At 53.0% G+C, this 17157-nt stretch overlaps 1 protein-coding gene across 2 annotated transcripts in view; it reads right to left on the bottom strand.

The window, feature by feature from the left end:
• Window positions 1-11501, bottom strand: part of GRM7 (glutamate metabotropic receptor 7) — a 309474-nt gene extending 297973 nt beyond the window's left edge. For both annotated transcript variants that reach the window (XM_075095593.1, XM_075095592.1), the window contains exon 1: window positions 10881-11501. In XM_075095593.1, coding sequence (XP_074951694.1) covers window positions 10881-11441 — 561 coding nt within the window. In that variant the 5' untranslated portion in view covers window positions 11442-11501. The remainder of the gene's footprint in view (window positions 1-10880) is intronic.
• Between the last annotated feature and the right edge of the window lie 5656 nt (window positions 11502-17157).

Raw genomic sequence — 17157 nt, forward strand, 5'->3', positions numbered from 1 at the left:
TTGCATCCATCTTAGCAGCATTTTGGGAGCCCAGTCAGCAGCGGTGGCTGTCGCGGCGTGCACAAACAGGGCTCCCAAGGTTCCCCCCCCCAAGTCTCTGCGGTTTTGGCACCATCACGTCCTCTGTGGCGCGACTGGCACCTCAGCCTCTCACAATTTGCATTTTATCTGTGATCTTGTATTAAGGAGCTCATCAGTTGTTGTTGCTGGAAATAGAAAGCTGCTGCACTTCCTCGGGCCCAAATCCTCCATTCTCATGGAAGAAAATTTCCTGCTGTCCCGCTCTTCTCGGTCTATTGAACATGCCAATAGCCGGAGATGACAATCCTGCAAAGATGTAGATTCCTCCCGTGTCGCCAAGTGCTGCAAAACATTTACAAAGCAACTGCACTCGGTTCATACTGCGTGCAAAAATACCGTGCATATAAATATGAGGCTGAATTTAATGACATTGAAACAAATCTCCGTTCTGATGAATGCATAATTACTGTTATTAAAATATTTATGAAATAATAAATTTATTAGAAAATCTTCTGCATATGAGCTTGCAGAATGCTTTACTCTACAGATTCTAAAATGGCAGCAGAGAGAACAAACTTGCAAGGCACCAAACCTGAGCATTTCCACCTGAGGCACAAAGGTCTCCTGAGATCCTGAACCCTCTCTCCTCTCCATCAAAGACGCAGAATAGAGAGGATTGGGATTGTATTATTTTCTTCATTTGGAAAATTTTCAGTTCTTTAAACAAGGGCTATTGAGGACGCAACCATCCTATGGGATTGTTCTTTGGTTGGGTTTTACCATTTCCAGTCTAGACTGGCAATGCATCTCTGGGATGAGGCAGGATTTAAAATACCCACTAGTACCCATCCAGACCATCGGCAATTTAGGTTAACACCTCGAGCCTGAATCAGACAGAGATGGAATTTCACAAGTCCCAGTTGAGTGGATTATTTTGCAGATAAATCTCTCCCGCTAAAGCATTCAAAACCTCTACTTTTGGTACCTAACTTCCAGCGCAGAAGGGAAAGCAAAAGTCTTGCTTTAAGAAGAGACCTGTTGCATCTCGGGTTGCACTTAAGCCTCACAGCCCGCTGTGAAAGTGGAGTCAAAACAAAACCAGGGAAACTTACAGCAAAGAGGATAAAAGCTGACTATTAAGAGGGGGAAAATAATAGTCTTTCATGGAGGTTGCAGAATAGTCTTCAGAAAAGTTTATAAAAGGACTAGGCAAGCACCTGCTAGGACCAGCCTGGCCATGTGGGTCCCATCTCCGATCCACAGCTCACCACGAGCACAGAGAACCACCGCGGAAGGAGCTGGTGGCAGGGGCCACGCCAATAACCTCTGTCCCCAGAAAACAGGAGGGGAGCACACGAGGGGCCGGTACCAGGGCAAAGGGGTGCCCGAAACTGTCCAAGCGAATCTGCCAGATCCTCGTCCAGCTTGTTGCCTCCCCACCAACGTCAGCCAGTGCTGGAGCACCCAAAGAAAATGCTGGAAAATTGTGCTGAGAGAAGTGTGTGTTTCTGTCCTCTACCATCGTTGGATTTATAGTCCTATTTATGTATGGGCACTCTTCTAAGAAAAATTAGGATTAGGGCGTTCATGTAGGCTAGTAATAAATGGCTGCTATAAAAGTCACATGCAGGGATCTATATTCACTTTTACTCTGCCATTTCTAGAAATGAAATTTGGTTTATGAACAAAAAGGACCTTTCCAGCTAGCCCTGGAAAGCCCCTATAACCACGCTACAATCAACTTGTCCACGTTTCCAGGGCCGAGGGGTGTTTAAAGGCAGCGCGGAGCTCGGCTCGCCCTTCAGCTGCCATTAAGGCTGCAGCAGCGGCGATGCTCGCCCGTTCCACGGGGCTCGTATCACTGGACCACACCGGCTGCGGGCACCCCGAGCAGCGCTGGGCTCTTTGCTGCATCCTGCTATCAGCCACAGAAACGTGAAACCTCTATAACGAAGGAAGCAGAGATACAGGTTTGTATCAGCCCACCTGGATCAGAGTAATTTTTCAGGACAACTACAGGTTTTGGCTTTGTCAGCAGTTGTTATACCCGCAAGCGACAAGCCAAAAACAGCTGTAAAACTGTAAGAGCAAGATCTAAGGGCATATCTACAGCAGGCGGGGGAGCGCAGAGAACACACCAAAGCCAGGTCCAGATTATCTGGCTTTTGAACCGGAGGCAGTAAAGCAGCTCCAGCAAGGCACTGCCCTTGGGCTAAGGCGAGCAGCCCTGTGCCAGCTACCCGCCGTGAGACACACTGGCGGGGCTGCGCCCTCCCTGGACTCCTGTGTCACCGCCTGGCACCGAACTGGGCTGCGCAGACGCTGGACTCGACCTTGGCTGCTCCCACTACCAGGGCAATGCGCTGCGCAGTGACCCCTCTCAGCTCCTCCACCCTGACCTCGACTCTCCCTTTAATCCATCAGAGCAGCCTCTGGGCAGAGACCAAGGTGGCAGGCACCCGGCCAGTAGCCTGCCACAAAGGGAAGAGCCACCACCCCCCTGTTGTCCAGCCCCTCAGCCCATGCAGGGCTCCGGGAAGCCACCCCAGCCGCTGTCAGGGGAAGACCTGAGGCTCCTGCTGGTGGGATGAGGGGGAGAGCTGGTCCCCCAGGGCATCCTCCTCCCAGCACCCTCTCACCCTGCACCGCCCTCTCCACGCCCTTCCCCCTGTTTTCCATCACGGTTTCTGCCCGTCCTCCCTTCACTCACTTCCCGGGTAGGAACGGCCAAGCCTGAACACAACCCATTGACTGTATTGCCGAACGCCGTTGAGGTGGCTCTATATTACTAAAACACGTGTTTTCTCCATTAATCACACATCATTGATTCTTCTGAGCCCTAACATCATAATAACGTGAGACAGACAGAATCAAAAACCCAAACAAGCAGGTGACACGACTGTCGGCTCAGCCAGCCACAGCAGCCAAGGGAAGCTCCATCCCGTCCTCGCCCACCATGGCCTGGCACTGGTGCCTGCCCTCCCCTTCCCAGGCTCATCCTTAAAAGACCTTAAAAGACAGGTCACTCATGTTTACAGCATGTATATCTAAAAAAAAAATTTATACATATAAAACACACCTACATACAAACATGTTCACTGACTTTAAGCAGAACCATCATGAGAATGAAATCTTGCACTTTAAGACTGCTCCTAACCATCGCCCCCCACCCCCACAGGTCAGGCTATCCTTTTAACAAAAATAGAGCTATTTGATGTGCCCTACATGTGAAAAGGATTTTATCTGTGCCGCGCACCAGGCAGCCCACGGTGTTCAGAAGGGAAGGTCTCCCGAGTCTGCCTTCCCCTCCCGTGTAAATCAGAGGCCAGGCAGTCCGAGTGCTTCGCATGATCTCAACGCAAGGAGAAAGGCGATCTCAACTAGGAGCACTTCACCGGGGTTTGGGCGTGCTTGCCAAGTTCATTTAAAAGTACTTGGAAGGGAGGCATCGGCCTGCATTACCCCGTCAGCCAAGGCGTAAGAGGATATATACTTTGCAACACATTCGTAGAGCATGCTAATGCCTCTCCCAAACATCCCAGATGACACAGCAAAAGCATCGCTTGTCACAGTATAGACTAAATTAGAGGGAATTTGGGTGACGCTGCTGGAGTTACAGTTTCCCTGGAAATGTATGTAGTGCCACTTGCCAAATGTCGTCAAACAGAGGCACTTGCCCCCCCGGAGAAGGAGCGAGACCCTGCTGCGACGGTCTCGGCAGGCGCCCCGCTGCGGGCGTGCTGGGGGCGCGCCATCGTGCACCCTGCCGGCGGGTCGGTGCGCGCGCGGTGCGGCGAAGGGCTCTGTTACAGAGCACAGCACGCGGGACCCCGCGCGCCGCGCCTCGGGACCACCCCCACCGTGCCCAGCAGCCCCCGAGCTGCAAGGCGACGTGTGCAGGGGTAGCACGATGGCCCTGTGACCGGGGGGCGCGGAAATTAGAGAGCTTTTAGACCATTTGCTGTCATTTGAAGTCTCTCTACCTGATGGAGTCCAACTGCATGGAGGAACTACGCCAGCTCCGCAGCTACGAGAGCTATTCCAGCAAGGTAAAATGCTCGAGTGATGGGTGGCCTGGGGCAGGGCAGGGCTACCATATCTTAGTGGTCCATAACAGGGCCATGCTCTATTCTCAGCTAAATCGGTGATGATTCAGAATACCTCCGCTGCCTTCAGCAGAAGGGCGGGATAGGGCCTTGTGAATCATCAGTAACGAGGAAGGCTTTAGAAATACTTGTTTTTCTTCAGATTTCTCTTTGTCTGGATACCCACTGCGCCACACTAATGACCTGACTATATTGGATTCTATGCTCTCCAAACAGCCTTAATTACATGCTTCATATCTTCCAATATTATGATAAAATTCACCACAGTCCCACGTCTGGGACAGCCAGCATTGTCACTCATTGAGATTAATTTGAAGATCACTATAAATAGAAATAACAACATCTGATATTACGAAGCAGAGAATGGTATTGGATGGTCTTAATACCTCCAAGCAAAACTCATTTCATAGAATAAAACACATAATATAGTACATGTAGTTTTACAGTATTAGTGTTATGAGATTCAAAACCAGATCAATATTTCTTTCATAAAAATTAATGCCTGGAAATGATCCCTCCATTCGTCATTCCAAAGAGGTCACCTTACTCCATTTCAAAGAGTAAATTGGGAATTGCGCAAAAGAACTGGCTCAATCACATGCTTTCACCATAGAAGCTGACACGTTCCCGCATCCCCCCCCATGCTGCCCCCACCCCGGCCCCAGTATCTGCTACCCTTGGCTCACACCACCATCCCTCCCTGCCTCTCTCCATGGGCCAGCATCCCTCTCCTGGCAGAGCCAGGCTTCTTCCACATGACTCTCTGCAGCCCCTTCTGCCTGACGCCTACAGAGAGACGCTCGAAAATAGGTTAAGAGCTGAGATGATCGCTAATGTTGAATTTTGCCTTGTCAAGAAAACAAAGTTTACCTCCAAAACACCGTGTTCCAGAAAAATATATTCACAGCACCGCCAACCTCCCACTAGTAACTCCACACGCAAACGTGAGCTCCTGAAGCAAGGATTTTCCTTTACTTTTGATTCATACAGAGGAAGTAAGATTCCACATCTATTAAATACAGCCCAATAGTTGAACAACATCAGAGTGGAACAGCACGGCTCGGCTTGTCGACGTGTATTAGGTGCATCAGTAGCAACAAGGACAGATATTGAGAGGCTGATGAAAATGAAAGCTTGCTCTGAAGCACAAAAGCCTTTTTTTTTTAAAAGAGGCAAAGAATTGAAGTTTACCGCTTCCAATTTTTAGCTTTTTATTAAGTTCTCTGTATAAGTCTAACTGAAAAATGTTTCATTTTTGTGAAATCTCTTTTAAAAAATTACTAATTTCTCCACTTCCTAAAAGCGGTGTTGTCTCACTAGAAGTTAGAAGAGGAAAATACTATAAACTGGTAATGAGGTCAAAATATATCAGCGTCTAGAGAAAAACAGTGCTTGGGTATGTTAGTTTTCTTCCCAAATACCAGTGATAACCCAAGAGTCCCGCCCTGGCAGGTACATTGCAGTGACCGTAAATTGCCCATTTACTACCACCTCATTAAGTCAAGCTCAGCAGGAGGGGTCTCAGCCGGGATCTTTGGCTTTGCACCCAGAACCTATACAAATGGAAACCCTTGGGCCTATATCCCATATTCCTGCAGGAAACTTAAATGAGAGGGAGAGAGGGAGGAACGATCAGTTGGCAAATACTTTTGCTGCAGAGTGAAGGCGTTTATAGAAACCAATCAGATGAGCAGCGCAAAATTAATGAAAAAAACACTTGAGAAGCATCTCTTGAAATCATGGGATCAGACGTTCTGCAAAGCGATTCTCATACAGCCCTCGCCCTTCTTCCCCGTGACCGTCCTGCAAAGCCAGCAGGAAGAGGCACCGATGACTGCCGCGCCAAGCTGAATGCCCTCGAGCCAGAGGCCGAGGCAGGACCATGTCCATCGACACCAGCCGCAGCACCTCGAACGTCGCAGCTCAGCCAGCCGCAGCTCGCTGATGCGGGCGGCCGCCACCGCTTCGGCAAAGAGGCACCCTCACCCCGAGAGCCTTGGGAAATGCACACCCTCTTCTAAGAGGAAAAAAAAGCATCATCCAACTCGGAGCTGCACCTTCAAACTGTATTCCTTTCCAAATAATCACATTTCTACTGGCTTCATTGTGTCTAGAGCAGAAGGCAGGATTGCAGCTTTCATCCTTCTCATTTAGCACAAAGGTGCCCACGGAAGGAAATACAGCCAAAAGCCCCCCGGGGATGGGAGGGACGTTTTAATTTACACTCCCCATCTCATTGTACTCCTTTAGCCCACGCTGGTTTCCGAAAAGTTCCCTGAAGGGGCTTGGTGACGCACCCCCTGTGGGCACAAGAGCCATCGCTGATAAAGGAGAAAAGGTATTTAGACAAGAACTACCCATTGTTGATTGACTATTTAAAATTACATCCACCGAGGACAGAAACCTGAAGCAGTAATTAGTTCATTATTAAAGCTTGTAATGAGAAGTTTGTAGTTCTAAGGGAGTCCAAAAATTAGTTTTCCAGCATAAAAGAAGAAATCAGCGTGCTGATGCTCCCCATATTGCATGGTTCTACTCCCAGAAAATATGAAACAGATGAAACATTTGGCAATTTTTTTTCAGCATAGTTATTGAATTTCATGGAGTTAAGTTTGTAAGGAAAGCTACGACGCTCTGAAGTAACAGTATTTTTTACAATGCAGAACTAGCAACCTAGAAACATATTGCCTTGAACTCCCTGATGCATTTGGAAACAGCTTTCCAAATTGTTTCTGTTTTATTTTTAGAACAGATATTTAATTTACAATCGGCATGCTATTTATTGGCGTGCTTTAATAGAATTGTATTTTGAAAAAGTCACTGTATTTGACATGCCTGAATATTTATGCATTTGTATCTCCACGGTCCACCACACATTACTCTTACCCTGTCTGTTGCATTCAGCTGAGGCCCTGCAGCAGAGACACGGGCCCTCGGTGCTGGGCATCACACCTGCCCACGCAGCCCTGCTCCCAAAATTCACTGCCTGGCCAGCCCTCCCCGCCAGCCCAGGGGTGGGGCACAACCCCTAGGAGAAGAGAGGAGGCCTCGTCTGCGGAGAGACGCCGCCGTCAGAAAGGGCTATCTCCCATTAACTGCTGCCCCAGCACTCACATCCCTGCTTCTGAAGAGGATGAAGTTAACAGCGATGCAAAACCAAAGTGACCGGCCAGAGGCACCCGCAGCTCGAGCCCCCCCACGGTGAGCCACTGCCAAACCGGAGGGAGCTCGGCTGCGTCGTCTTCAAATGCGAGTCAAACGTCCAACCGTGCTTCGGTGCATCCCAGGCGTGGCCTCTAACTTGCTCCTGGTGCGCGGCTGGGATGCTCTTGGGCGTTTTAACTGCAGTAACCCACGGAAGGTCCCACACAAAGCTCACGGCAAGGACAGATATTGAACCCGGGTTCAAAGTCGTCCCTCCCCCCAACCCTGCGCTTGTGCAGGGCAGATGCGCCTCTCTGTACTTGTACTTTTGGAAGAGAAATCCTCGCGTACGTGGCCTTGGAGGCATGCCGCCCTCCTTGGCAATTCCTGTGCCCACCTCCACGTCCCGAGTGACTCAAGAGAGCCACGAGCCACCCCGGTCACGCCTGAGCCTCAGCAGCCCCGACAGCTTCACTCCATCAGCACCTGCACGTCAATCAGAGGCAGGCAGAGTCGGGGTCACGGCTCCCCTTCGCTCCGGCAGCAGCTGTGCACAGCTGGGACCCAGTGCCATCCCCACGGCTCCAGGGAAAATCCCCCCGCGCCCCAACTATTCCCATCATCTCTTGTCGAAGGTGCAATTCAGGGATAAGAGAGACAGAGGCAGGGCGAGGGGCTAATGTGAAGGCTCTAATGTAGATCCTTCACATCCTTTCCTACAAAAATAAAGCTCCTACAAGACTTCAAACAGTAATTACACGGATGAATTCAAACCAAAGGACCTCAGCACAGTTCTCCCCCGCTGAGCCACCTGTTGGCGTTAGCTGAAGGTTCTCCCACACCTCTGTGCTAGACTGGGATCAGACCGGTGAGCTGTGTGGAGAGGTAGCGCCACTTCACATGCAGAGAGCAAGATGAACAGCCTAAATTTTGCCCATCCTGGAGAGAAAGCCCCTTAAGCATCAGTAGCTGGCTGAGGAAACCCCACTGTGCTCTGTGTGGGTTATATATATATATATATTTTATCCCTACATTAATGTGGAGTACAAATACTTCTCTTCCAAGATACTGTCAGAGAAATGTAAACACGAGTGAGTAAGATTTCTTTGCAGAGGCCTCCGCAGATGGAAAGAGTTTTAATCTACGAGGTGTTAGGGAAAAGCCAGCTTGGGCATGAAAATAAGTGTTCAAGAGCCATTCGGCCACCCATCACCACTGCCACGGTCAGTAAAGCCTACAGCGCCCCGGGAGAAGCAAGCTGGCTGCAGCAGCTCCTGCTTTGGGGAAAGTATTGAGGTTAACAAGTATTTTTGTGGTTGGGTAGTTGTTTTTTTTCTTTCCAATAACTTCCAGCTTCTCACCCACCCCCAGGAAACAGTACTTAGTTGTTTAATAGGTCCAGTTCTCCTCCTCTCTCTTAAAACAGTCGTCTTTTTCTTATTTCTCTCTGGCTGGGACATGTTCTGAGCTGTGTTTTGAAGGGGGAGAGGGCAATATGGAACAGCAGTTTTACTGCATGAAAAATCTGCTTAAAGAAGGCAGAACCAAGCTGTAAAATACATATTCAGTAAAATCTCTCTCGGTTTGTACCAGTTCCTGCTGTCTGGATGATTCGGTTAAAAAGCAATTTTGAACGGCTGCTTAATCACAATACATTAAAATATTTAGATTTATATAAATATTGCTACACGCAGAAACTGCCCAAACATCTTCTTTTGTGCAAGCTCCATTACATAACACACCACCAAAGATTTCGCAGGTATTGTGGCATTATACAAAAGGCTCCCAGTGCCCGGGATTTCCTTCTGAGCGAGATCTCAGCCCAGAGCGCCCAGGATTTGCTCCCAAACGCGGTTCGGTATAAAACAGCCGGCTAATTCCAGCCTACCGGCTGGCGGGAGCCTACAGCAGAGCAGCGCCTGCTGAACCAGTACTTCAGCAGAACTTCGGCACCTCTCGCATCCCTCCACGCTCCTCGGCTCCAGCTCAAGCAGAACATGAGATCATCTGTTTTGCAGCCCAGGAAGGGGTGTTTGTAATGCAAGAAGTCTCGAGGAGAGAGTACAGCGCACCGAGCGATGCCAAGCTTGCTCGCACACGCAAGCGGGGCTGCGCTCTCGGAGGCAGCATTTCCACGCGAAGACCCGCACGTTAAAGCCGCACAAACTGGGAGAGGTTCGGTACAGCGCCGAACCCAGAGGCGGTACAAGTCGCATTTTAATTTGCCAAGAGGGGGGAGGCGAGCAAGAAAAGCAAAGCCAGATCCTTAACGTTCTTTCAGGAAAACGGACAGGACCGAGCCCGGAGGGTGCAAAGGGCAGCGATGGGCGAAGGCGCATCGCCCCGGTTGTCTTGCGTGCGACGGCCGTACCTGGAGCCGGCAGCCAGCTGGGAATCGGGAGTAACGCCGACTGCTGCCAGCAGCCAGTGGATTTGCCGTGAAAACCTCACAAGTTTCCAGCTGGGAAAAGCGGGGGATCTCTCCGCCCGCTGCACAAAAATAAAAATAATCCCCACCACCACCTTCCGCATGCGAAGGCGTAGGATAGGAAGCGAGAAACTCCGCTGCTCACGATGCATCTGGTGGCGGTTCTGGCACTGCCACCGCACCCGCGATCGCTGCCGAGGAGCGCCCGGGGCTCGCTGCGGGGCCCCGGCGGGTTCACGCAGCGCCCCGGGGGGACCCCCCACCCCCGGGCCGGCCCCCCCCCCCCCCCCCCCGCCGCCGGGGAGCCAAACCCCGACTCAGCCGCGGGCGGATGCCCTCTCCCCCGCACTTGGGGCGCCGTGGAAGGGCAGCAGGCTGCAGCCTTGGGGCGGGGGGGATGCACACACACAGGTCTCCGTGCCCCGACAGCCGGCGGGGCTGAGCCCCGGCACCGAGAGGGGCGCGATGGCAGCTCGCCGGGGAGGGGGCCGGGGAGGGAAACGGGCAGGCGCTGCAGCGCATCTCCCCCGCACACACACACACACACACACGGTTCTCTAATCCGCCGGCTCTGCTCATCCCTCGGCGCTTGCGGGAGCCGCCGGAGCCCCCCCGCCGGAGCGGAGCCCGGCCCTGCGCCCCCAGCCCCCGGACCCCATCCCCCGCCCCGGGGCTCTGGGTCGGTCCGGGCCCTCCGTGGGGGTGGGGGGGGCAGGGAGGGACCCCGGCCCGGATAAGCGGCCGGATGCCGGGAGCGCAGCGCAGCCCCCTCCCTCCGCCGGGAGAAGCCCCCCCCACCCGGATCCCCCCGAGCCCCGGCGCTGCCCCCCCCGCCCTCTCCCGGCGCGGGGAGCTCCGGTCCGGCCGTGCCCCCGTCGCCCGCGCCTCTGCCGAGCCATATTTCTCCCTAATGCAAACCCATCAAAATCATCGCCTTTTATTTTTCCTTTTTTTTTCCCCCCTCTTCCCCCCCCCCCCTTCCCTTCACGGATTGCTTCTTGCAAATGGGGCGATAAATCCAGAAAGTGCCACGCACGGTGGAGAAGGGAGGATGCTGAAGCGGAGAGGGCGGCTGGGGGGGCACCAAGCGGCTCCGGGAGGGGGGGAACGAGGCACCCGAAGGGGCAGAGCGGGGAGCTGAAGGCGGCGGGCAGAGCCCGGCCGGAGCCGCGCAGCCCTACCTGGAAGAGCCGGAGGATGTTGGCCACCATAATGGACACCGAACTTCCCGACGCCCCGATCACTCCAACTACTTTCTCCGGCTTGACGAAGACGGGCGGCTCGCCGTTGGTGCACCTCACGTCGGAGGTGTCCTTCTGGATGAGAGCCTGCACGAAGGTGAGGGACTGCTCCAGCGCGTAGGTGTCTCGGGAGCAGGTGTCCAGGATGCGAGCGCCCAGCGTGACATTGGGCAGCAGGTCCGGGTCGCTGTTGATCTGGTCCAAGGCGTAGAGCATCGCCTCCAGCCTGTGGATGCCGTTCTCCTTCTTGATGTCCCCGCAGGGCACGCCCGGGGGGCCCTTGGCGTGGACGGGGAAGAGGCCGCCCAGGGTGATGTCCCCCTCGAGGCGGATGGAGTGGGGGGCGTACATCTCCTGCCCCTGGGCCGCCTCCCAGAGCAGGAACTCCAGCAGGCAGCAGGGCAACTTCAGCAGAGTCAGGAGCCGCAGGAGCCTGCCCAGGCGGACCATGGTGGTGCCGCCGCCGCCCGGGCGCTGCCCCGCGCTCCCCCGCGCCTTCATGCGCCCGCAGGGGCCGGGGCGGCGGGGATGGGCGGCGGGGCGGGAGCGGGACGGGGATACCGGGGATACCCGGGATGGGGAGGCGGGGGGTTGGGGTTCGGCCGCTGCCGCCCGCCGCTGCCTCCGCCGCGCTCCGCGGCAGCCCGGCACTGGGGAGCCGCGCCGCCCCGCTACCGCTTTAAATGGTGGCCGGTGCTCTCCGCCTCCCGCCCCCTCCGCCGCCCCGCCCGCCGCTGCGCAGGATGCGCCCGCGCCGCCCGAGCCCGGCCCGGGGCTGCCGGGGATGCGGGCGGGCGGCCCCGGCCCCTCCGGTCAGCCCTGCCCCGGCCCGGGGGGCGCCGCAGCCCGGCGGCGCCGTTGGGGGGGGGGGAAGGGGGGTCCGGGGCAGCCCCGCGTCCCCGGGGCCGGAGCGCACCGGGCGGGTGTCGGCGGAGCGGGGTGCGGGGATGCCCGCGGCTCGGGAGCGCCCGCGAAGGCGCCTCCGGTGGGGGGGGACGCCCGCCCAGCCTCACTGGAGCATCCCCCCCGCCCTCCTCCTCCTCCTCCTCCTCCTCCTCCTCCTCCCCCCCGGCGGGCCAGGACAGTCAGCGAGCCCGAACCCGCCGCCCGGGTGCAGGAGCATGCCAGCAAGCCTATTGCAGCAAACCCCAGTAATTCGGATTTTTGACATAGAAAAGAGATCCTCCTCCCCGCTAAGGTGGATGCCGCTGGAGCAAGGGAGGAGGAGGAGGAGTTTGGATGTAACCCCATACTCCCAAAACCAAAGTAACGCAGCTGATAGTGTTCTATTTTAAGGTCTCCAGACCCGGTTTTGTTCGGCACACGGAGACCTCGAGGATGCTGGAACATCCTGGTTTTGTTCTTTTCATCCTAAAACCATAACACCCGAGGAGGTGACACCTGTCGCTGTTCCCTGCTGGCCCGCAAATCCATGTTCCCAATCTGAGAGTAATGCAATGTGCATCCCTGGCAGCTGGTTCCCACCAGACCAAGCACATTTTTGGGCGACAACCTTTAATTCCTTCCTCATAAACACCAGATCAAGGATCACCGTGGTCCCTCATTCGACCCCGGACGCCCGCTGGACCAGCAGCACTCGGCGTGCAGCAGTCCAGACTGCCTAGTCCAGCCACAGCTCTGCAGGTGTTGCTCTCTAATAGTCAGATACAGCGCTTGCTTCATTTCCAACACGTTATATTTCAGTGAGGTCAGAGTAACACAATTGTTACTGCTGTAACAGTAAAAAGCATCAGTAAAAACTGATGGGTTTGATTCGTTTTGGCCCAGCCAAATTTTATGTCGCAGCACTGCAATGTTGCAGCGCGACTGGTCTGGCAGGCACGAGTGAGCGGCTTTGCTGGTCGGGTCTTGACTGAGATGGAGCTGGCTCGCGGTTAGCAACCCATCTTCTAGTAATTATTAAGGCTTTTTAACACCTTGAAATCTCTGTATTTTTAAAATTGTGTCCTTACTGTATTTTTCAGCTTTTTTTCTCTTGCCCTTGCACGTCCATTCTCTGTGTCCACTTGTATTTGGCAGAAGTTACTACAGCCAAGGTTCCCCAAGTGGTGCTATTGACTATCTCCACGACCAGAGAAGTTCCTTGGTGAAAGGGGACCTTTGGAGAGCGACGGCAGAACTGGACAGACAAAGTAGTTTGGAGGATTTTGCAGTAGGGCCAGGACATAACAGGCATAAACAAGAATAAAACCAGCTGGAGTTCTCCACTAGAAATTATAATTTTTGGGCTTGCAACCAAAATTTAGTTTTTCCATGGACTGAAAACATCATAAGAGATTATTTCTTTGTAATTTGGACATCGTGATGCAGCTTGTGCCATCACCCAGGCCTCGCTGTTCAGCATTTTTCTTCTTCACTGGATGAAAGCACAGCCATGCTTTCCTGACAAACCCACGCTTGTCCACCACCATCATCCTGAGGGTGGAAAGCTCACGCGCAGGACGGGGTACACACGTGCTGGGGGGGTGTTCACCAATGCTGGTGACTTGGCTGCTGCCTCCCCGCAGCGCCAGGGTCAGACACCCACTCCTCTTCCTCTGCCCGTCGCGCTGCAGCCTAACCAGTGGCCATTTACCCTCCCGCGATGCCCACACGCCTCTTTCCTCTTCACATCAGGTCATCCGCGGCGCGGTGTAAGTGATTTCCCGCTCAGCTCTTCCTTGCTCACATCAGCTCCATCCCCCTCTTACAGCCGAACGTGAGCAGTTAAAGTGTAAGCTCTTCAGCGTTTATTTACGACTTGCCCACTTCAAGCTCCTCTTTGAGAATCTTAGCTGTATTTATTATTATTTTAAAAATCTGACTCTAGTGGTTGCAGCGAAGAGTTTGCAAGCATGACTCAAGTTTGCCTTAAGTGCTCGAGATTCAGCAAGGATGCGAATCTAAGACATCTTTTCTAATAAATCCCATTGTTTTGCAGGAAGCTACCTCGTGATTTTGAAAGCGTCCTCTCTTTTCTCATTTTTTCCATTGGGCAAATCTGCGGTTACATTCAACACGTTTGTCTTCCCAAAATTACAGAAAACCCATCTGCTGCCTCCTTCATCCCCCTTTTCCTCACACCCTGGTTTACCTAAAAAAATTAGTCTACATATCACACACCAGATTCCCTAAGGAACATAAAAAAGCTCACTGTCGATCAAGGCAGACCCAGGGTCCATCCTGGCCCAATATCTTGTCTTGGAAGAGCAGCAGATGTGTCAGAGGAAAAGGCAGCAGCTCTGCAGTATGCAGATGTCTCTAATCTGTCCCTACCATAAGTCTCATCCTGGTCTCTCATATATAGAAATTGGTTTAAGCCCTGAAGCATGAAAAATTATTCTAATTACATTATAAAAATTGATATAGTTAATCATTACTCTGGATATTCTTGATATCCATAAAAGTGCCCAGTCCCGCTTCCAGTCTTGCTAAGTACTTGGCTTCAGTGGCCTCCCACGGTAATGAATATCGCCATTTAATTGGACACCGCCTAAAAAAAACCCCCTGTTTATCAGTTTTCAATTTCCTGCTTTTTAAATTTAACTCTTAAAATAGCCAGTAATCTCCCTTTGATTGTACCTGATCCCATCCACTGCGTACAGGCAGCTACGTATGTTCAATCCGGCCCTCTCTGACAAGAAACTAAATATAGTGGCCTGTGCATCTGCACCTGCCATATTTTGCTTTGGAGAAGCCTTTTATTTTGGTTTGGATTATTGAATAGCTGGAGGTGAGACTACGCTGACTAAATACCACTGTAAGGGTATCACACCTGCGCGGCGCAACAGCCCAAATCCCGCTGAACCTAAAAAAGTCCCCTCCTCCCCTGCAGCCCGCCAGAAGGGCTACGCTAAGTGCCTTCAACAAGCAGTTCCTAAGCAAAAATTCAGTGATGTCCACTCAAAACTGAACTCGCCCACTCTTAAAGCCGTCAGTGGGAATTTCGAGCTACGACATACTAAATCATGTTAAAGTTGTAGCCCTAATCTGAAACGGCTCTCGGAAAGCAACGCTATTACAGTAAAGCGGCCTTTTGTGTATTTAAGGGGCATATTGACAGAAGCGTATGGGGATGGCGGGGAAGCCATTTCCAGGTGGCGTTTCTGTATTTCGCTTCACAGTTAGTCGTTCCTGTGTTACATCGAATCCCCAGCACAAGTCGCTCTGAGGCACGGGAGCAAACTCTACAGCTCACGGAGGGTTATAAAGCAGGTACGTTTGTTGCAGCGCTGGGTGCAAGGAGGATCGCTCCTCCTGGCTGGCACACCGCAAGTCACCACGGACAAAGCTTGTATTGCTCAGTTAATATACGTATGCATTAGATTTCCTGGAACTAATTATAGTACTTGCCTCTTAATTACCGATGTGTTTTAAGTCCCTTCTTCCACTTATGGTCATGAGTTGGCCCATCCAGTAATCTTGTCAGTGTATTGCAAGGGGTGCTGCTTTCAACTGGTGTTCTGACTCTTATCTAGATGGAGGTGTCCTTAGTTCCTTTTGTCTGGGTTTCAACTGGCGCCTGCTGTTAGGTTGTCTGCATCCCCCCAGGAGGTTCCCCATCAGGCTTGCGAAGACGATGTCCTTGAGTGCCTCCTTGCCCGAGGCCCCTTGCAGCAGTGGCAGCGGTGAGGCTGTTGCCTGCTTGTCCTGGGTGCTTCCGAGTGGAGCCTCAGGGATCACGAGGTGATTTCCAACAGGGCTTTGGTAGTTCTGCAGTGTCCTTATCTTTATGGTTCTGTACATCTGCTTATCTTAAGGTCAAATGTCGTAACTTTGTTTAGGCACTTCTTGTCTCGAAGCCTGTCCGACTCCCCCAAAGCAACAAGTTTCAGTCATCGTGCAGGCTGCTCCTGTTATCTTACAGCCCAAGGCTCCCTCATTATCCTGGCTAAGTTTTGGCTCCGGGCCCCAACATTTGTTGAGCTACACTAGACTGCATTAGTCACGTTTAACTCTTTGTTCCCTGAACAAGCTCGCCGAGTTCCCAGAGCCCGGCCAGCGCTTTCCTGGTTCAACCGCGGGAGCCCGGCGCTCGCACCAGCCCGGGCTGGCGACCTCCTGCGATAAGGTGTCGCAAAGCCGGGCTTGTGGATGCGGCCGACCTCGCCAAACGGTCAGGAACACAACGCTGTGCATCCTGCTGACTGTGCCACATTGTCGGGAATAGGATTGGTTACACAGCTTTGGTTGGCCATCTAAGATTTATTAATATTTTTGAGATAGATCGCAGTATATTAAGTTGTATAATTCATAACAGAGTCAGCCAATTTAAAACAGCACTTTTTGATGGAATTTTTCACAGTCAACACAGAGACTCAGTTACGAGCATGGCAAGGGTCACTCTGTTACATACACAGAAGAAGTACGCAAAGGAGAATTGAAGTATACTCGAGTCAGAATGATTCCGAGGGATCGTGGATGCAGGGGATAAGGAGGACCCTCCCGATGAGTCGCGAGGTTCAGAATAGACCCCCCCCTTGCTTGCTAAACTTCTTTCAGAGAGAAGTCTAGGTGCGGCTAGGTCCGATGTTAATCTCAGACTTGGTCAACAGTTTATATGAATAGGAATAATACATACATAAAACCAAATTGCACAGACGCGCACAGCCCCACCAGGGTTAAGCTGTGAATAAAATTTCCCTTTACGTGAGTTTCACAGGTTACTCACGTGCTGGCGTTCATCAGCGCGCGGCCAGGCCTTGGGGTCCACGCGCCGGCACCCCCGCGAGGCGCCCCAGCCCCGGGCAGGCGCGGGGGGCTCGAAGGGTCCCCTCTTGGATGGCTGGTTATAGGACTGAGAGGGTTGGCTTTGGTCAGCGTTTGACATTCTGGCGCAAGCCTGGGACGCCAGTCCGGGAGCAGAGGGCCCAGGGGTGGGCAGAGATTGCCCCACGCCCAGGTCGCCATGGCCGAGGTAACAACACAATAGGGCTTGTGCTGGGATCCCAGGGTGGCCGGGGGGGGGGGCTGCACCACCACTTAAGAACAGAGCTATTCCGGTTTTCTCACCCAAAGAACCAAAGAACGACGTGCGGGGCAGGCTGGCGCCGGCTTTTGATGCCTGTGAGCACTTTTAGTCCTCCCTGGAGGACCAGGCACCCAGAAGCCCACCCATGCCCCTACCCCCCCACGGGCACCCTTCCCCTGCCTCCATGCTTCCCACACCCCGTCTCCCCCAGTGACGGTTTGCTTCACAAAGAACCCCAACAAAACC

Source organism: Phalacrocorax aristotelis, chromosome 6 (assembly GCF_949628215.1).
Source record: "Phalacrocorax aristotelis chromosome 6, bGulAri2.1, whole genome shotgun sequence".
Lineage (NCBI taxonomy): Eukaryota > Metazoa > Chordata > Aves > Suliformes > Phalacrocoracidae > Phalacrocorax > Phalacrocorax aristotelis.